The following is a 22,353-nucleotide window of genomic DNA, read 5'->3' as shown; positions in this document are numbered from 1 at the left end:
CCTTCATAATAGTATGTGAAAATGAAAAGCTCTGGGGTAAAAAAGAAAAAAAAAAGGCAGGGTGAAAGAATTAGGAGAGTTTTCACTCTTCTCCATTTGAATTTCCATTTCTAGCAAGGATTTTGTCATATGCGTCATAGAGGACAGTGGCTCTCAAACCAGAGGATCCCTATTAGGATTCAAGGTCCTTCGGATGGTCTATGGGCTGGTAGGAACAGTGATGTGCCCTCTTCCTCTCCAGCTATGTTTTCTCAGAGGCAAACAGCAACACATTGGGTGGGTTTCCCAAGTAGCTGTTGGACTAAAGCAAACATTTGAAGACTGTGGCTGATGTGTGAATAGATAGAAGACCCTCACGGATTCTGGGTTACAAGATTAATATAAGCGCTTGCTGATAAAGATAGGAGAAAAAAGTCCTCCTTATTTTGAATGTCTATGGGTTTTTCAAACCTGATAAAATGTATCCCCAGTGCCTAGCACTCTGGCTGATCCATAGTCAATACTTAGTGGATACTTAACAAAAAATATTGATTTTGCTTCCTTTCCAAGGAAGCCTTGAGACAATGATTGAGGCTCACTGTAATAGACAGGGCTTGACAGAACAAAATGGCAGACTCCTCAGCATAGCTAAATGCCCATGTCTAGAATTATTATTCCGTGACAAAGAATGGGGTTTTATTTGGTTATGCCAGCCCAGGAATGCCAATGCAGACAATATCATGATTCCTAGAGACTGGCCACTATCTGGAGATCATATTTTTCATCTGCCTTTGGCTCATGCTATGTAACCCAAAGTATATGAGTATCCACTAAAAGATAATTAAAACTCATCCTACATAATAAAGAGCTAATATGCAAATGGTTGTCATGCCCTTGTGCCCTCATGACCTCGCACCAGGACAGGGGGACCTGAGGCCATGCCCTGCACCTCAGCGCCAGGCCAGGGGACCTGAGTTTGCTCCCCCCGCCTGGAGGGGCTTGACAGGGGACCTGAGGCTGTGCCCCAGCTCTGGCGCTGGGGCCAGGGGACCTGAGGATGTGCCCCCCCGCCCTGCAGTGCTTGACTGGGGTGGGGCCGGCCAGGTCTGGGTCTTGCGTGATTTCAAGGTGCAGGCAGGTGGGCGGGGACTTGACTCTGGGTCCCATGGTGCACCCCAGACTCTGACAAGAGGGAGATTTTCATATACATTTTACTAAGTTTCTTTCATCTCTGACACTTGTATTCTAGAGAAAGGCCAAGTAGCAATATGAAAATATTTCCTCTAATTAATTCCCTTTTAATGTGCACGAATTTTGTGCACCGGGCCACTAGTTATTTTATATTTACATTTTCCAGTTGATATTAAGAATTTTCCTGGCACAGTCAGTAATATCCTGAATCTCAAGGAAAATAAAAATGTTCATGTTTCAAAGTGGTAATAATGATCAGAAGGCAAATAAGCCTGACCAGTGGAGGGCTTAGAAGGGGTCAATGGGGGGAAAAGGGGTACATCTGTATAACTTTCAATAAGAAAGATAAATTTTTAAAAATAAAATAAAAAGAGGAAATTTCCTTCTTAAAAAAAAAAAGGCAAATAAAATAGGAGCAGAAACACATTGCAGCCTAATCCCTGTTTTCTCTGAGAAATACCCAACACATTTGAACCAAAAATCTAAGAGGAACTCTAACTGAACCCTCTTCACAGGAGGTTCAGCCACAACTATAACAAAATGAAATTGTCTCCATTTAGTTCATGATGCCATCAGTGTGTACAGCCATCAGAGTATGTGAAGCAATTGTGTCACTTGGTTTTCACTACATTGGGCTGCAATTACAAACACAAATCTCAGTAGCTTATGACAACCAAGGTTTGTTCCTCACTCACATACACGAGAGCAGGTCATCTGCAGCTGTGCCCCGGTTGTCATTATTCAGAGTCCAATGCTGAGGACAGGCTATTCTCAAACAGAGAACAAAGGGCAAAGCATTGCAACAGCTCTTAAAACTTCTACTTGGCCCTTGCAGTACATCATATCCACTCACATTCCATTGATTGAAGCAAGTCCATGGCTAAGGCCACTCTCAGTGGGACAGGGAAGTGTGCTCCATGCACAGGAAGGCACTGAAAGCCATCTGACCGTGGGAAGAGGCGTATCATCCTCTTACAGAAAGGGGAGCAAATAATGGAGAATGATAGTGTCCTCTGCCACAGGAATCATGACAGTTAATATTTCTCACTTAAGGAAGTAGTGCCCGCATTCTAACTTTGTCGCCTCAGCAACTAATAACCAAAGACTATAAGTAGTTTAATAATTTTCCCCATTGCCCCCACATTGGCTGGACAAAGCCCTACCTCATTTCCTCTGGTCAGCTGTCCTACTCACCATGCAAGGAAAGAGTTCCATTCCTCACAGCCAGGAACTTGACTCCATATGGGAAAAAGGGGGTAGAGTGGGAACTCCCATACAGTGTGATCTCAGCTTGGCCTTGGAAGGGCTTGTCCTCAGATCCAATCCGGAGCTCTCCACCATCAGAAACAAGGATGGAGTGCGCCCTGAGCTCAATGGTTCCTTGATCCATGAAAATCAGCTTGCCTCCTAATGGCCAAAAAAGAAGCTTTTCAGTCTTGTTGACAATTCCAATGTTTGATGAAATCCTCTGTGTTTATATTCTCTTGTAGAAGCACAATTGAGTGTATCAAACACCCAGACCCAGAAGCACTGTATTACCAAGCCAGTTTAGATTAGTTATCACTATTCATTGCTCCTTTATTTATATTATTTTTAATAACAATAGCCTAAATGTCCAGCAATTTAGGACTGGTTAAATAAGTCATGAGAAAGTCATCATTTTTACCATTTAGCAGCAGATAAAAGCAGCATATAAAAATTCAGTTAAAACCCTGCCAGGGTATCTCCATGGTTAGAGCATCAGCCCACACACCAAAGGGTCCTGGGTTCAATTCCTTGTCAAGGGCATGTGCCTGGGTTGTAGGCTCCAACCCCGGCCAGATCAGGGCATGTGCAGGAGGCAACCAATCAATATGAGAGATGTGTCTCTCTCATATTGATGTTTCTCTCTATCTATCTATCTCCTCCTCTCTTCCCTTCCACTTGCTCTAAAAATCAATGGAAAAAAATATCCTCAGGTGAGGATTTAAAAAAAAATCAGTTTAAGAAAAACTGGGTAACAAGTGGACAGAAAATAGGAATAGAAGAAAATGTGTCAAAATTATAAGAACTGTGGTAAAAGGAAGTGTAATTAGGGCTACCATCATGACATGTGAAACATTTTAGCTGACCAACAACCACTGTATTTTTCATAATAGACTCTAATTTCCTGAAGGATTTGCTCTGCTCTATAGAAAAGAGTTGAGTGGGACTGTCAGTCATGGTGTCCTATCCTACTTAGCCTGAGTCATGTACCCAGACTTCAAAAGGAAATCTGGAGCAAAGGGAAGAGATGACTGGAAATACTTAGACCTCAGTAATTCTAGTGGTGATACATAATGAGCCCAAAAAGAGTTCCTACTTCTGAACCCCCCATCTGCCAAGCCCCTCCAAAACTCCCTGAATGCCATTACTTCTATACCTGATTTTCCACACTTCCCATCAATTCTGTAAACTACCCAATACCTTCTCAATAAACTTCCTTGATCTATTTGTTTTTGTTCTTCTTAATTCTTTTCCACTTTCCTATGAGTTTGAATTTCCTATAAATTTTCTATGACTTTTATTTTTTTGTTTATTTTGCATTTTAGATTCCACATATAAGTGAAATCATATAATATTTATGCCTTTTAAAAAGATAGTTGCAATCAAATAACCTTAACTGATACAGAAACTGTTTTGCTCTAATATTGAAATTTTCTGTAAAATAGGAATGTTATCCTATATTATAAAAACCTAATATGCTAAGTGTCCAGTCATTCAGTTGTCCGTTCAACCAATCAAAGCATAATATGCTAATGATATGCTAAGACCACTCAACCGCTCACTATGATGTGCACTGACCACCAGGGGGAAGATGCTCTGACCGGTAGATGAGCTTGATGCTGGGGCCCAGCCAATGGGACTGCGCAAGACAAGCCGGACATGCCATGGAGCCCTCCCATGGTCCTTCCCCAGCTGATCAACCTCCCGCGTCCCTCCCCAGCCCTGATTGTGCACCGAGGGGGTCCCTCAGCCTGGCCTGCACCCTCTTGTAATCCAGGACCCCTCAGGGGATGTCAGAGAGCCAGTTTCAGCCCGATCCCACAGGCCAGGCCGAGGGACCCCCCCCCCCAAACTGGTGCACAAATTCATGCACCATGCCTCTAGTTTTAAAATAAAATGAAACTCGTGCACAGAAGGCAGGGGGGGGGTCCCTCAGCCCAGCCTGTACCCTCTCCAATTGGGGACCCCTTGGAGGATGTCTGACTGCCGGCAGTCAGACATCCCTTTCACAATCTGGGATCACTGGCTCCTAACTGCTCACCTGCCTGCCTGCCTGATCACCCCTAACGGCCTCTGCCTGCCTGCCTGATTTCCCCTAACCCCTCTGTCTGCCTGCCTGATCACCCCTAACCTCTCTGTCTGCCTTCCTGATCACCCCTAACCTCTCTGTCTGCCTGCCTGATCGCCCCTAACTTCCTCTGCCTTCCTGCCTGATCTCCCCTAACTGCCCTACCTTGCAGGCCTGGTTGTTCCCAACTGCCCTCCCCTGCCAGCCTAATCTCACCCCCAATGGCCCTCCCCTGCTGGCCTGATCTTGCCCCCAATGGCCCTCCCCTGCTGGTCTGATCTCACCCCCAACTGCCCGCCCCTGCAGGCCTGATCTTGCCCGCAACTGCCCTCCTCTGCTGACCAATTTGGTTCTGATTGGTCGGTTTCTATGCCATTCAGCATCAAAAGCTCTTCCTCCTGGGCAGCCATTGGTTCTTCACAGCACCCACATTTGGTTCTGATTGGTCAGTTCCTATGCCAATCAACGTCAAAAGCTCTGCCTCCTAGGCAGCCATTCGATCCTCATAGCACCCAGATTCTGTTCTGATTGGTCGGTTCCTATGCCAGTCAGCGTCTCTGGGCCTATCAAGAGGGCCTGATCAGAAAGGAGTGGCTGATCAGCCGCCCCGGTGGAGGCCTGGAGAGAAATGGAGGCATGGCTGCTGGCCAGACTGGGAAAGAAAGAGAGAGGCAAGTGCTGATCAAAAGCTGCCACAGAGGCAATGGATCAGTCTCTGCTTCTCTCTTCAGGCCTCTCTCTGGCCCTGATTCGCAGCCCCCTCAGCAGTCAGTGTTGGGTTGCTACAGGACTGACTTCCAGTTGGTCAAGCCTTGGTCATGACCAGTCGTTATGACCCAGGGTTTTTATATATTAGGATCATTTGTATATCATGGAAATAAACGCTTAGGATATTAAAACATACTTTCATTATTTTAATACTTTCCTTTAAAAGAATTTAAAATCTTTATATTTTAAGCAGAATTTTTTCAATAGTGTCAAAATAATTAATAATTAACACTTTAACCTGAAGGAGCTATTAAATCTATCTCCCATTTTGTAAGTGGTTTGCAAAAGCACTGCACTAGACTCTTCTATCCTCTAACAAAGTGGTCAGGGTTGCGACTTTACATGGGGAACACCTGGGTCTTCTTTTCTGAACCCCATAATAACTTTCTATCTCACTCAGAATAAATAAAGTCCTTACATTGGGCTACAAAAAGCCCCTTTTGATTTGCCACCCCATCTCTGATACCCCCGCATCATCATCTTTTAAAACTTACTTTGTGATTCATCTGTTGCAAACACACTGGCCTGCTTGTTGGTTCTCAAACAAGTCAGGCTTGTACATATGTTCTTTCAGCACCTGGAATGTTCTTCTGCAGATACCCATGTGCCTCACTCCCCCTTGTCTCTATTCAAGGATTAACTTCTCACTACGGCCTACCTCTCCAGTCTATGTAAAATAGAATGCCCTTACCTCTGACCCAAATATATTTTTCTTCAGAACACTTAACATGTTTAATGTCTGCCCTCCCCCTATAGGAATGCATGCTTCATGAGAGCACTTATCTGCTTTGTTCACGTCTATATCCTTAGTGTCTAGAACAGTGACCAATCGGTAATTAGCACTTAATGTATCATTGTTGAGTAAATCAATAAATGGTATATCTTTTTAGAAAATCTGGTTTGTACCTGAATGTATACCTTTATGGACAAACACACACATACTCCCATTTTCTCAGAAAGGATGTTATTACATTTAATTTATAAGTCCATACATTGTCTTACTGAGCTGAAGATAGGCAAGGATGTGGAGAGGGCCCGGTGTCAGAAATTGCTCAAAATACAGATTCTATTATAACAAGGAAGGTCCTGGTGAGGGCCAGTGAAGGGAAGACACTCTTCATCTGCCAAAGTCCTAAATCCAAAGTGCCGAATTACTGAGTTAAATTGCTGTTGTTTCCCAGATATGTACTGGAGGAATGAGAGAGAGAGAAGAATAAGACTAAGATGCCTTCAGTCACTTACTCACTAATGTTTACTCCCATTAGTCCACAGATAGTGACCAATAGACATTTGACCCAACAGTCAACTGTAGAGGCCCTTTCTTCCCCAATTGTCTGTCTAACATTCCTCTTCAGCTTCCCTCAGCCCCTTTCACCGGCCCTTCTAGTCTTCAATCCTAAAGCCCATACCACACTCCATATGTAAAGCAGCCACAGGATGTTTGCTTAGACTCAACCTCTTAAAGTGTTCCTTCTTTTCACAATTAAGAACAACACACCCCACGTAGGTATCCAGTTTTTCTGTCTGAAAAATGTAGAGTTCTTCCCTCAGAAAATTACAGTGAGATTTCTTGAAATGATGCTTTCAAGGGACCATTGTTGGTCCCTAGTCTTGGCTCAGATCCTAATAGATAATATAGTGGTGTCTACTCCTATCATCATACACACCTTTACTTCCCCCACTATTGCCATTACTGCTCTATTTCCACAGCTGCTCCATCACACTAGTACCACTAGACCACATCCTTCCAACATCCCATTGCTGGTAATCCTGACTTTTCCTTTCAAATATGGAACATAGAGCTTACATACTCTGAGGTAAACTATCCACGAAGCAAGAAACTATCCTTTGGTGATCTGTAGGCTTAAGGTTACAGTGGTACTACCCTGCTTCCCAGTCTTTCAAAGGACCAACTTGGAATTTTTACTTTAATTTTCCTTCTCATTGTCATGATGATGACAAGAATAATCATCAGAAATACAGTAATAATAATGAATCCTGCTGTGAACAAGAGGGAAAAAATGTGACCTGTGGGCACAGGTCATTTTCTTATGTTTACTAAAAACTTTTTTCGCTCACAACCACATTTGATTAATGTCCCAGCTAATTATCTTCAACTGGTGGACCAATGATTTGCTTGGCAGGACTCCTCCATCATAAATGGTCAGAAAATCTGAACTGAAATTGATGAGTAAGTGGTAGAGGTAGGGTATGGAATTGAGGTTCCTGTCCTGACTCCACTGTTGGCCTCTGAATGACCCTCAGGGAGCCCCATAAAATTACTGGGCCTCAGAGGATTACTCAGTTCCCAAACCTGTCCTATTCAGGGCCTAAGGATGGTCCTTTCTCTCATTGGTGAAGTGGAGAGTAGATGCATGCATTCACTCTAGCTCTGGGACATCTGACATCTACATCTGTAAGAATGCAGTCAGGTGTGTGTTGGACATTGACAGAAACACAAAACCCATGTTTTTCTGACAACACCTCTGCTGTAGTGAACTTGGAATTTTGATCAAAAGAGATACAACATGCACAGGCAGTAATTCAAATAAGACCACAGGGAAAACAAAGGAGCTAACATTTATTAAGAACCTACCATGCGCCAAAATCTTTAGATACGTTGTCTGAAATGACCTTCAGAATAAGACTATGAGGTCAATATCACCCTCCCTATTTCACAAAACTGGGTGGGCTGCCAGAGAGGCTGTAATTCCTCTTTCAGTCCAGAACTGGCCGAGGAAGCTTCAGCACCTGGGACCACCTGACAGAGACACTCATGTCCTATCTACTTCCGCAAACACTCCCAGGTAGCTCTTTTATTAATTAGGTTTGTTATCGGAGTTACACTTAAGGAAAAACATGTGTTAGCCTAAGTACATTTGCCTATGGCTTGTTTATATATGATTTCTTTTCATTTTGTTAATGTAGATATACCTTGCCTCATTCCAAAAAGGATTTGAGACAGATTACAAGGATTAGTGGGTAAATATATAAACCTGGCCTTTATCCCTTGTACCATCAAGCAAAATATTAAACACACTGAAACAAATCGATAGTCGTTTTAAAATGTCAAGGGAATTAAGAATGATGTTAATGAAGGGAGAAAAGCTCAGCCCAAAGAAAATGAATGATTTGTGTTGGCAACAGTACGATAAACAGGACCAATTAATTAATGTGATCATTGTTATTCTGTGCTACAAAGAATTCCCTCCTCACTTTATCAGTGACAGGTATAATGAAATCGAGGTAAGTTCAGAAGAGATATGATAAGGAATTCAGCTATTTTTTATTAAAATAATTGTAAGTGATAACCAAGGTGAAAGCTCCTTGGTGTGAAAGAATGTAAAGTTTAGTTTTAATCTAGCTTAAACACCAGGACCCCAAGTGTTTCATCATCACACTTTCATTAGCTTAAAATAAATACACAGGGGGTGGGAGTGGGGGGGCCAGCTTTGAAGGAGCGTCACTGGAGGACGGGAGGGCAGTAGGAGGACTCGAGTTCTCCACTTGATGGAACTCGGATCCATTTCTGAAAGCTGAAATAAAGAGCAAGGCTGAAATCAGCCTTTGGCTGTGACCCTTAAATTGCTTGTTATGATTGTTCATGAAAGCTAAGTATGTCCCACAAGTGACCTTGGGTAATTTTATAAAAATCAACCAACCATCATTATTGTTACTTCCCCTCTAAAATAAATAAATGAACACAACTTTTTACATGTAATCACTTCTTTCCATTAAACCTCTTTCTTATTTCTTTTAAAGGCAAGTAAAGGAGATTTTTAGCAGCTACCTAATGTTTGCAACATACATCAAAACCTGCTTTCGGCTCACCCTACAATTAGCCATCCTCTGTAATACCACAGAAACATTTGTTGTGTGTTTGTGTGCTTTTTAAGAAAAACAAACAACACAGTTTTAGCTATTTTCTCCCTTACAGAAAAATGTAGAGTATAAATATTTTACCATACAATAATAAGACTTCAAAAGAGATGGCTATACTTTATATCTTCAATTTTTTCCTTCCATTCTCTTGAATTTGGGCCTTGCCTGACTACTTCACCAGAACTACAACCACATTGTTGAGACCAAAGCTCATGCTCACTCCTCACCTTCCCTGAGTGGCCAGCAGCATTGGACACACTTGGTCACACCTTTCTTGAAACTCCTTCCCCTCACTTGCCTAACACTGTGCCTCCAAGTTTTCCTCCTGCCTCCCAAGCCTTGCCCCAGCCTCCTCTACCTGATTCTTCTTGATTATCCCAAATACTGACACTTGGAGTTCCCGATGACTCAGTCCCTTGACTATTTTTCTCATCAACCTTGGTTGTCTTGATGTTTTAAATATCATCATATGCACATTGCTGATGGCTCCCAAATTTGTATCTCCAAAGCCCACCAATGTCCTCAGATAGAGACTCATACACCCAGCTGCCTACTCAATATCTCTACTTAGATGTCTTATTGACTTCTCAACGTGGCATATCCAAAACATGACCTCCTCATCTTGCCACACAGGCCTGCTCACAGTCCTTACCATCTCCATAACTGGCAACTCCATCCCTTCAATTGCTCAGTCTGAAAACTCTAAAGTCAACTTTCACTCCCTCGCACTTTAAGACCAATCTTTCAGGAAATTGTGTGCATTCTTTCTTCAATATTCCTGATCCTACCACTTCTCACCACTTCTGTTTCTGGGGTGTGAGTCACTCTCATCTCATCCTCGGAGTATTATAATAACCCCCTCGCTTAGCTCCTTGCTTCTGCCCTTGCCCCAACCCCAGAGTCAACTCTTAAATCAGCACCCAGTGTGATTTTTATTTGTGTAAATCTTATGTCACTACTTTGTACAAAGTCTCCAATGCTCCCACCACACTCACTGAAAGCCTACCCAACCCTACAGGGCTGGTCCTCTGTCTGGCCCACTCTCTCTCTCTACTAACCCCTGGCTCACATCCTCCTGCTGCACTACCTTCTTGTTCCCCTGCCCTCACTGCGTGCAAATACCCCAACCACCACCAAACTACCTCGCCACCTTCCCTGCTGCATGTTTCTCCATGCTGCCCAGAAAATCTAACAAAAATTATCATTTTCTTACTTGACTGATTTCCCTATAGAAATAAACTCCACGAGAGCAATATTTTGGCCTTTTTTGTTCACAGCCATAGCTGCTATACTTAGAACAGTGCCTGGCATATGGGAAACTTGGTAAGTGCTGATTAAATCCTGTTGAATAATAGGAATTGAAGTTATAGAAGTGAATGAGGTCTCCCTAGGAGAATATGTAGAGTGAGAGCAGGACAGGGATAAGGGGCACAAGTTGTCAAATATTAATATTTAAAGACTAGAATATGGAAAAGAAGTAGCAGATGCTTGAATGTGAGTCAAAGAGTTCAGTGAATTAGGAGAAGAATCAAAAGGCTGTACAGACAGACAGCAGAAGAACTCTTAAGAACTGTGGAGCTGATAGGCAAAGCCGGCAAACCCTTAATGTCATTTTCAGGAGGCTCAGGAGAGAAAGGGTGCATGCCAAGAGTGTGCTTCATGAGGACATCAATGCCAGCAGAGAAAATGAACCGAGGAGAGGGGCTCCAGTTTTAAACAAGGGGAAATCCAGAGGTCAGTGAAGGCAAAGCCAGGGAGGGATCCAAGGACCCCAATTAATAGATCAATCCTCATCCCAAACTAGATATTTCATTTGCTCAAAGCCTGACAAACCTAAAATTTTAGATGTAAATTATCTAAATCGATTAGCCTCCATTCAGCTTTGTGTGTCAACCCTAAATAATTCCTTTAAAGGTTTAAAAGCCTGTATCTGGTTACCTTTCTGGTCATTAATAGTCTAATAGATAGGGAAGCCTGTGGAATTCCCTTTCTCTGGGGAATTATAGATCACCATTCCTTCAAGATGGTTGGACCCTCCTCTGCCCAGCGGAATGATCCCGGCACAGTTGGGTACACTGCTGTACCCTACTGCACGGTGCTGCCGTGGAAGTGAGCGTCAGGAGGAGGTGAGGAAGAGGGGAGAGGAGTGGCATTGAGGGAAGGCAGCCACAGCCCGAAGCCTGCATCGTGATGGGGATGCACACAGCTTCCTTTGTTGGCAAGATCCGGATTAGACTTGTGCCTGATCCACTGGAGCAGAGCCTGGAAGCCTTCGAGGTGGGCTTGTCCCCGGCCAGAGAGGCGGAAAATCAATTTGGCTCTCAAACGAGAGCCCCCAAGAGCTCAGTGCACGCTCCATAATCCTATCCACTAGCAGCTCGGGAAATAGATGCCTGAGCCCTCACATATTCATGGGGGATGTGAGGCATAAATCAGGCTTTAAGGATTGGGGGCAAAGGGAATGGACTCTCTGGCTGGCTACTAATTAATCAAGCACAGAACACCTACACCTAACAACCTGGGAGCCACACACACAGGCACAGGCGGCGGCTGCGGCTGCTGCTGCTGCTGCTTTTCCTGATTATTTTCTTCATTTCAATTAAAATAGATATCGAATGAAATTCCCCCCTTTAGCTGATGCTGCTTACGCATCCCCCCTGTTCTTCCTTTAATTAAAAAACATGCTTATTGCAATACTTGCCAGAATCACTTTAACGGTATTTTAATTGTAATGTCTCTGCCTGATTAAAAAAAGAAAATATGAACTAGAAAGTGTTAGCAAAAATGTTCTCCGAATGCAGGAAAAGAACCGCACACCTCCCGGAATGGCTGCCACATGCTAATTCCTTAATTAGCCTGGCACTGCAGTCAAATGGGCAATGTAGAGGAAAAAACAGATCTGAAATAAAAGCACTGAATCAGAGCCACAAACAATAGCAGTTGGGAGAACCGTTTCCATCAGCTCGGATTTCCCCGGCAGGAGAGAGAGCTGCAGCGAAGGGAGAATGCCAGGCTCGGGAGAGGCCCATCAGGGTCTCCAGCCAAGTTCCCACTGTTCCTTGCAAAGGGTCGCATAGCCTTTGGGAAAAGTGTAGCTGGGCTACACTTCCTAGTTAATTGACTGCCAGTTCCTTTTATTGTTTTCGGCTAGTGGGGTCTCAAACTTGAGCACCCATCCACACCACCTCAGGGTCTTCAAACACCTTTTGAATAAAGAGATTGCTCAAAGAAGTATATCAAATTGTAGGACTGGTCAAAACTGTGATTGGGTCAATGCTAATTGAACTCGGTAAACCCCCAGAGAGGTTTACTGTGAGGCCAAAAAATGTGTCTCTCTAGCAAGTCCTTTGATGCTGCTGATGACGGGACCCACACTTTGAGGATCATGGCTCTCAGTAAATTAAGTGATGGCTATAGGTGTCCATAGTCTTGTGAAGTTTGCTACCAGCTCACAGGTTGAGAAATGCAAGGTTGGATTAATTCACTTCACCATTCAACCAACAGTAACTGTTGTTTTCCAGCCCTTCTGCTAGGAGCTAAGATCAAAACATAAAAAAGGCAGTCTCCACATCCAGGTCACCGTGGAGTTTAACTACTACAGGTAAATAGAAATACCCTAGTTTTAGTGAATTAGCCAACTTTACAGATAACTGAGAAAGAAGATAAAGGTTATGACTCAACCTTTTACTTTTTCTATAAAACATAAAACTCAGTAAGTGAACCTTCTAAAGGAATTAACTCTATACCAATTACAAAGTGTCAACATATTTGTGGAAGAGAAATTGTAAAGAAATATTTAAAGGAACTCAAATACTGAGATATAAATAAATGCCTTTGTCATTAAAACTACTGTTATCAGTTACTGTTTAACTAAACCTTGATTTCCTCCCCATCTCCAGAAAACCATTACTGCCTTTTACCAACAAAACTTCTGGCATGTAAGTGCTCAAGGCCCTCAGCTATTCCACGGATTTCTGGAAATTCACTTAAGACCTCAGAAAGAAAGCTAGTATTTGTAGGGAGAGGCAGGAAAGACAAAACAAGACTTTCTCCAAAGTCTGTATCTGGCAGGTAAAAATCTCCCTGGCTACCAAATTTCTCATTCATTCAAATAATCTCCTTCATTTTATTTATCCAAGTTCAATTAGCACAGACCAAATCACATTTTTGACCAGTCCTACAATTTGATATACTTCTCTGAGCAATTTATTCGAAAGCTTAAGAAAACAGGAGCCAGGTCTTTATTCAAAAGGTTCCAAATATAATTATTCTCTGTATAATATAAATATGATTTTGCTAATAGCATAATGTTTTAGAAATGAAAGGTAATCATTGTGTCCTCACAGTACTTATTTATTTAGAAAATGATAATTCCTCCTACTCCCCACAAGAATATTATAGTACATAAGAAATAATAGTAATAAAATGCTCATTCTCCAATATATTTTAATCTGTCCAAGAATCCCAGATACAAAAGCATCCCAGATATTTAGCTCCACTCCCAATCTTGATTAAAAAGTATGTGGGAGTCATTAACAAATGAGGTAGACAGGTAAGGAGAGACCGAGCCCTAAAGGACCTACAAGCCATATTAAGGAGCTCAGACTTGATCTGAAAGGCTAATAGAGAGCCAGTGAAGGGTTTTAAGTAAGAAAGTTTGAAACATTTATCTTTCATTATTGAAAATATTATAGCTTCTGAGCTAGGAAGGGACTGGTACTTCTCATTAGCATTTTTCATGTTACAATATCGAAGTTGTCAAGACATAAAACTGTAAATTGTCTAATATCTAAATTGTTTAATGTCTGGCTGTCCATCTATTGAAAGCATGTTCCTTCTCACAGCAACAGCTTATCTTTCATTTAAGGCTAATCAAGTGTGTCTGGGACTGTTCTCTGGAGGTAAATAATGGAAGTCATTGCCTGATTGAGAGAAATAAGGGGTTTCAGAGTCAACTGTCCCCCACATTACAAAACTTTTGTCTCTGATCTCCTGATACACAAATAGTAAATGAAATTGGTCACCATCTGAACCAATCCACTAACATTTGAGGATACCAGGAAGGACTCTGATCATAGAGAAATTTATAGCTAACATTTATCTGCCTCTTCAGGTCAGAAATTCATTAATTGGTTTATTCATTCAATAATTATTTGAATACTTGCCATGTGCCTAGAGATATAATGGTCCTGGCAATGGAAAGGTAAGCAAAGGCAGACCTGGCTCCTGCTTTCTTAAGCTTGTAGCCAAATTTGCACCTTGCCAAAAAAGATACAGTGAAGGAAAAAAACACATACCCTAATATTAAATTTATAAATAATTGATATAAAAATTATTCAAGTTCTTAGCTGATTAAAAATTCTATCAATGATACACTTAGCTTTGGACATAGGCAAAAATCACCTCTCATAAAATAATTAACAGTAACTTGTCACCAAGAAAAGACTGACACATAGAGATACACAAGGTAAAAGGATTAAGGCTAGATTTCAAAAAAACTCAGGTTAATCCTTATGGATCCTAACTTCTTGATCAGGCTTCTCCTTAGATTACTGCCCAGCCCCTTCGGAAGCACCAGGCTTGAAAACATAAGAAAGTTTACTAACTCCTTTATTGTACTTCCTCCACAGGATTGCACAAACAAATACATTAACGTCTGTAGAGTTTCAGACAAGCCACTCTCTTCCTATAGAGGGAAGAGAGTCAACACCACTTCTATTTTGTGCATTGATTTGAGGACCAGAGCCTTGCCCAAAACCACAGGAGAGTCTGTAGCTGCCTCAAATATGAACTCAGGCCCCAAGTTCATTGACCAAACTGCAGTGAGTCAACCTTGTTACATTGTCTGTACATAATCATCCCATCCCCTGCCTTGAAGGGTAGCTGTGGTTCAGCTGAGAGAGGAAGCCAGTCAGTCAATCTCCTTTCACAGCCCACTTACAGATAAATTATTTTAACTTGCCTATTTGTGACAAATTTGACCAGCCCACAAGACATGCTGAGCATGACATTATATAGTTATGAGAGAAATATTAATGTAGAATATTTTATTTTTTTATCAAAACTCCAGCCTGACTTCAGATGGGTTTCCTTTAAATCCACACACTGGTAGCTGTTAAGTCTTATACCTATAGGCATAAGGTAATCTGCCCAGAGACTCACACAGACCTGATACACAGAGCACCCCTACATAATATTCTAGGAAGTCCTATCTCATAACACACCAGCTCATTGCAAGCATGCACCTACTGAAACTGGGGCTGATTGAGTGCTGACTGGAAGGGACCATGTGTATAATCTATTGGATCAAAACGGCTATGCTGGGCACAGCACTTAATACCTCACTCTGGCCCTGGCCGATGTGGCTCAGTTGCTGAGTGTCATCCCATGTATTGCGAGGTTGCTGGTTCAGTTAGATTCCCAATCAAAGCACATACTCCAGTTTCTGGTTCGACCGGAGGTAGCCAATCAATGTTTCTCTCTCATCAATGTTTCTATTTCTCTCTCTCCCTACTTCTCCCTCTAAAATCAACAAAAACATATTTTTAAAAATACCTCACTCTGAAATCCTCAAACCCTTTCCAAGAATGAAGAATTCTACATGGAACTTGGGAGTAGGTCAAATAGAAGATACCTCATCTCAACAAGCCAAGAATACGCATTTGTACGCCACTGAAATCCTAAAAATAACAGACTAACAAGATCTGAGTGTCCTCAAAATAAAAATTGGAGAAAATGAGACCATATTCCAAACAGCACCAGAGAAACACATTTCCAAGGAGTCAAAATAGCAAGGAGAATGGAGGCAAGCCAATGGATAGACTCAGCTACTTCCTCCTCTGTGTCCTTCCTTCTCTTGCCACAGAAAGAAAAATACTTCAATATGCATTTTGAAGATAACAGAGGCAAAAGCAATCCAAGGACTTCATTACCCAGCTAATTCTTTCAATAACCCAGTTAGCTTTGTATGTAGAAGCAGCCACTATCTGTAAATAAAATTGCAACTTAGGCCTGATAGCCAGCCATCTCTTCTATTATCCCCATCAGTCAGAAAATAAAAATAAAAAACTAACATAAATTGAGTGCTTACTCTGGACTAGGTCCTATGCTAAGGGCTTTACAAATATTGCCTCATTTAATACTCAAAACATCCATATGAGTTGGACAATACATTGTAGTCTTGTCACGCAGTAGCAAACAATAAATGTTAGCCATCTTGGTCACTACTGCTGTCATTACATGAGGCATGACCCTAATGGGGCGAAATCCGAGGTTTATGCAGGCTATGCAACATGCCCAAGGTCACAGGCAGGTAAGGGACAGAGCCCAGATTAAGACTCAGTTCTTTCTGACACAAAAGCCTGCCAAGCATTTAAGTGTTTTGGTGTACACCAGTAGACCAAGAAATAGAAAAATCACATTAAAGGAAACCAGTACACCATTAAGCAGCAATAGAGACTGGGAACAAGTTTCTGTGAAGTATTTTAAAGTGATGGCATCGTAATTAATAAGAAATTACAAAATGCCTTCCTTTTGAAAGCCGAGCACCAAGGGAAGAGGCATTTCTAGGGTTTGTGCTCCCCTAATTGGCTCTTTCTTAATCATTATCTCTAGACCACGTCATGTCAAGTTGCTTGACCACCAGAATAGAGATTCATTGCTTCATTATGAAAATATGAATGCTTCCCCAACTGCAGCCACAAGCCCAGGATGCATAATGTCTCTGACATGAGGGCAACATGCCTTCTTTGTTATTATGGTTCATCATAATTACTTGGAATAAAATAATAAATTTTAATTCAGCGATGCCTCTGGCCGTTGGGCATCTTAACATAAAAGAACAAAAAATATAATTAACTAAATCAAGGCAATATGCCTATTTCCAACCCAGCTCATTAGTATTAATTGATTGGGTAATTCTCTTTTGTGTTTAACAGTACCCCCTAAAAAACAACTTAAAAAAAAAGGAGCGAGGACAAATGGAGGGAAGAAGTAGAAATGGTAAGTAAATAAAAGTTCTTCATAGTTTGCTAATTAGGACAAAATAATATTATAGTCAAAGCTTTTATTATGGTCACAAAATAATCTGCCATTTTTTTCAATAAAGTTCAAAAATCAGTGTATGTAGCATCATAAATAATGGAGAAACCCTTGTCTCTGGTACCATTCCCAATTGTCTCAAAGAAATTTATAATCCTCCTTCTACTATATAAGTTGTCCTTGTAAGAAAAAGTGTCAATTTTATTTTACAGATGAAAATGTAAGTACAGCTCAGAGAGTCCAAGACTCTTGAGGGCCACATGCACAAGTGCTGGTTTTCCTGATATAGGAGCCTGGTCCTCTAGACACCAGGATGCTGCCTTCCATGAATGGCAAAATAATACAGAGGATGCAATATTTTCATGAAGTAGTCCGAAATGTCATTCTTAGGTGACCTATTTTCACTTTTATTTCATACTAATCTTTCCCAATGGTGTACACTATTCATTTAGAAAGCCTTCTGTGTAATATTGTGAAAATGACTGAAAGTACTTCCACTATAACACTTTATATTTTGTTTGGTAAAATTTTTTTAAGAAAGTGGGGGGGGTGGTTTTGGCTTGAAATTTTCCATGCTTTATCTCAGCCTATGTAGGGTATCAGAAAAATAAAGAAATCCCACTCAGCTATTTTTCTGATACTATGAATGGGTATGAAAAGGACAGACAGTAGCAGACATTGAGAGAGTGACTTGCTGTTGATGAGGAGGAGAATAATGGTTTAGTGCTATACTTGGACAGCTTTTCATTATCCTTCACATACTCTCACACATATTATAGACCAAGAGAAGACATTAGAGGTTTAAGGCTGTGCTATATCAACGAGACACTTGAGAGTTGGTTTCAAATTCATTTTAGAAACAGAAAAATAACTTACCAATTTTATATTCCTAACAACTCATAAGGACATAGATTTATACATAGGTATATGTATGTATATATGTATGTATATGATGTAAATATGTATATATATATATATTTGTGTGTGTGCCTAGTGATAGATATATTAGATATATCAGTCAGAATAATTAAGGACAGTGAAAGTGAATTAGCTAGAAAAAGTGATATCTAAGAGAGCAATAGTTTTAAAATTATACTTCTTAAATTTCACCCAAGACTTGCACCACTTTATTTGTCCATTTATTCAACAATTAACACATATTCTTTGAGTCCTCATTATGTGTCAGGCACTGTCCTAGACACTAAAGAGAAAGTAATGAATAAGTTGGTGCAGTCTTTTGCCTTTCTAAGCTTGTTCTAGCAGAGGAAACCGATTTTAAACAACCAAATTTATAGTATGTCATGTGGCGATAGGTGCTGTTAAGTAAAGCAAAATAAAAGAATAGAGAATAATAGGAAGGCATTTTAATTTTAGAAAAGGTGGCCAAACAAGGCCTCTCTGGTAAGCTGACATTTTCTCATGAATTAAATGGGTGAGCCAGCCACATGAATATTTGTAGGAAAGATATTCCAGGCATAGGCCAATATGTGCAAAAGCCCTGAGGCAAGTGTGTTCTTGGTATATTCACAGAAAGCTGGAACAGAGTAAATGAGGAAGATAAGGTCAATGAAAGGGTCAGAGTTTGATAATGGTGAGGACTTTAGACTTTATCTCTAATGAGATGAGAAGCCATGGGGTGGGGTTGAGGAAAGAAGTAACAAGCTATGACATATTTTTAAAGGACATGGAAAATAAACTATTGGGGGATATTTTAGCATACCGCAAAAAAGTCAAATACCAATGACTTAAACACATGAAGGCTTGTTTTTCTATCACAAAAAGTAACTTCAAAGGTGAGCAGTCCCAGTTGCCATGACACTATGGAACTCCAAAGTCATCAGGACCTGGGTTTTTTCATTCTTCTACTTCCCCACTCTTTTTTGCTTGTTTGTTTGTTTGTTGTGGGGTTTTTTTGTTAATCCTCACCCAAAGTATTTTTCCATTGATTTTTTTTAGAGAGAGTGGAAGAGAGGGGCAGAATCGGAGAGAGAGTAACATCAATGTGAGACCACATGAGGAATCAAGCCTGCAACTGAGATATGTACCGTTGACTTGAACTGAACCTGGGACACTTCAGTCTACAGGCCGATGCTCTATCCACTGAGAAAAACTGGGTAGGACTACTTCCCCATTCTTAACAAGTCACCTCATAGACAGAGATGACAGCTGAAAATGGAGCCATGACAATAACATTCCAGGAAGCATGGAAGAGGAAGAAGGACAAATAGAACATGCCTCCTATTGTGTCAGTTCTATTCTAGGAAACTTCCCAGATGTCCTGTACCACACTTCCCCTTGCATCTCATTGGCCAACTCTCAACCACAAAGGAGGCCAGGAATAGATAGCATTTGAGCAAGTTCATTGCTTTCCCAAATAAAAACTGGGGCTCTGCTACCAAGGAAGACAAAGAATCAGAAACATGGGATTCAATTAATAGGTCATTTGAAATGATCCTGGCTCAAAATTATGTTGATTAAGACTAAGTTTGTACCAATTGAAGTACTGATGTATGCAACACATATTCAAGATTCAGGGATATGAGAAGAAGGAAGTCTAGGATACCTCCAAGGGTGCTGGCCTGAATCATTAGACAAGTACAATTCCAATAGGTGAGATGGGAAAGTGTATGTTGATATTTACATGATCAAAACTGGTCTCAGACACAAATGATATGCTCTTCACCATCTCTCCACCATCCAACTCTAATCTTACATCCCTGACATTCTCATTACTCTGGAATATATTCTGTGTTACTGCCTGCATCACATATTTTACAACTAGAAATTTTACCCTTTTCTATTTTCTCCTTAATTAGTTTTTCTTTAGTGATAATACACACTCCTAATATTAACTATTATTGTTCATTGTTTTCTCTATCTCATACAGATGTCATAGGCCACTTAACAAGCATTCACAAGTCATCTGTTGAATTGAATTTGATCTGTGTCCTTTCTCTGTTCTCATTCTTTTTAGAAGTTATGACCCATATCTCTATAATAAAAGAACTCAGAGTTTCATTCTAGGCAACCCTGCTCCCTACCAACAATTCTTGTATCCTATCTGTACAGAAACAGGTGTCTACTACTTACCCTCACATTCCTATCAATGGTCCCACTTCCTAAAAGAAAGAGGATACTTCAGATAACAGACCTTCCCTCTGCATAGGATGAGGTTCTGCCCTCCCAAACTGGACTCATTTATTCTAAATAATATGGGAGTGAAATATGGCCAGAACCAGGAATATTAAAGAAAATCATTCTTGGAAGGTGAGAGGTTGGGGCAAGTATTTGGGTTGCTCAGATCTTGAAACTCTGAGAGTGAGAAGCCAACTGTATATTCTGCACGTCCCTGCGTTTCTTTTGCCCTCTATCCTCCCTCTGGAGCTTCTTCTCCATCTTCAGTTCTTGGCCCTATCAACACCATTCCTGGATTGAACATTTACCTGGAACTAATGGGACATCCAGAGACTCAGGCTAAATCTGAGGACTTTTAGTGGGAAAACTTCTTCCAAATGGTATAAAGCAAGAACACTTAAGTGCCTGAAGGGCATCTCATTCTCCAGCAGATTTGACTCCTTTGAAGAGAGTCCTGGTTAAAGGTCTCGAACCAGTATCTTCTCTCTGAGTTGAAGCTTTAGGTCTGTAATTTTCCTTCACCATTGCTAGTCTGCAGACCATAGATGGCTGTCAATAAGTCAACATTCCCCATGGCCACTGGTTATACACACACACCACAAAGGCAAGAGTCTAAATTGACATACCACTTTTCCTAAAGGGTACTAATTAAGTGATTTGACTGCAAACTTCTCTTTGCTAATACAGAAAAGTAAAACAGCTTCCAGAATATCTACATATATAAAAGGCTAAGCGACCAGTCGACTGGTCACTATGACATGCACTGACCACCAGGGGGCAGACACTCAATGCAGGAGCTGCCCCCTAGTGTTCAGTGCACTCCCACAGCCGGCCAACCTCCCATGGTCCCTCCCCCACACTGGCTGTGGTTCCTCCCTCAGTTCCTCCCCCTCAGCCAGCAGGCCGGGATAGGCCGTGATTTCCGGCCAGGCCGAGGGCCCCCACCCGTGCATGAATTCATGCACCGGACCTCTAGTAGAATGATAAAATGCCATCTGTAAGAGACAAGTATCAAAATGGTATCAGTTAATCTCTTCAAAATATTATATTTGTTCTCATGTAGCCTTGCTCTTACTTTAACAAGAAGAAATCCTTCTGGAACTGTTAAATATATTTCTAGTAAAAAAATAGTGTTTTAGTGAAGATTTTTATAGGTATCTGTTACTAATCACATTTCCCAAGCAATTTTTATTCACCAATGACCAAAGTCACTTTGATAACCATTTGTCATTATCAGCCATTGAAATGGGCAATACTTTTTATTCTCATTTAACATAAGTAAACAAAGAGGCGAAATGACTGAATTAGTCACTTGGTGATGTGGTGAAGGAATTGAAATTTAAATTCTTAGCCTCTTCCAGCTTCCCAGACCCTAGAGCGAAGTGGCTGGTTTTGCAATAAGGAAGCATATTTATATGACTTTCCATGGGACCAGGAAGTCAAAACCACAACAGGGTAAAAGCAGGAAAACGCCGCCTTTCTGGCAGGGAATTTCAAAGGCGGCAGCATTAACCGATGTCAGGACATTTTGCTACATTGTGGGGGCTGCCCTGGACAAGCAGGACTACAAAGTGCTTGAGTAAGAAAGCATATTCTTTGAGAAAACTGGTGACTTCCTTGTATTTAAAAAATTAAAATAATCAAGCTCTGTGCTTACAAGAATCCAAAGAAAGAGCTTTCATTTTGAACCCTATGACCACTTCTTCCTTCCATAGCAAAATCTCAATTTGGTCTAAGAATAAATTGTCAACAAGTACTAGAACTTATCCAAAAAAACTACCCTCCCTCCTTTCCCATAAAAGTGATAGAAATATATATATACTAATGTCATCACCCATCTCCAAATTCTACAGACCTTTAACGTGCAGGAAGTTGAGAATGCTTGTGTTGGTGTCTAGCAGGAGCAGTTGGCCATTCTCCACCGTGACGTTGTCGCCATCTTGTGGCGCCCGTTCAGGAAACCAGCTGTAAGCCCTTGACCACCTCCGGCAGAAATGAAAGGAAACATTGCCCTGGAAAACAGAGTTTTGTTGTTCTGTTTTGTT

The 22,353-nt window shown here is 41.2% G+C and overlaps 1 protein-coding gene across 1 annotated transcript in view; it reads right to left on the bottom strand.

The window, feature by feature from the left end:
• PKHD1 (PKHD1 ciliary IPT domain containing fibrocystin/polyductin) overlaps nt 1-22,353 on the bottom strand; it is a 409,206-nt gene that overhangs the window by 257,954 nt on the left and 128,899 nt on the right. Inside the window, exons 36-37 of the mRNA XM_059701438.1 lie at nt 22,164-22,320; nt 2,365-2,577 (exon numbers count right to left, since the gene is read on the bottom strand). Of these exons, the coding sequence (XP_059557421.1) occupies nt 2,365-2,577; nt 22,164-22,320 (370 nt within the window). The remainder of the gene's footprint in view (nt 1-2,364; nt 2,578-22,163; nt 22,321-22,353) is intronic.

This window comes from Myotis daubentonii, chromosome 6, assembly GCF_963259705.1.
Source record: "Myotis daubentonii chromosome 6, mMyoDau2.1, whole genome shotgun sequence".
NCBI classification, from domain to species: Eukaryota; Metazoa; Chordata; class Mammalia; order Chiroptera; family Vespertilionidae; genus Myotis; species Myotis daubentonii.
This window is presented reverse-complemented; position numbering and strand designations above follow the sequence as displayed.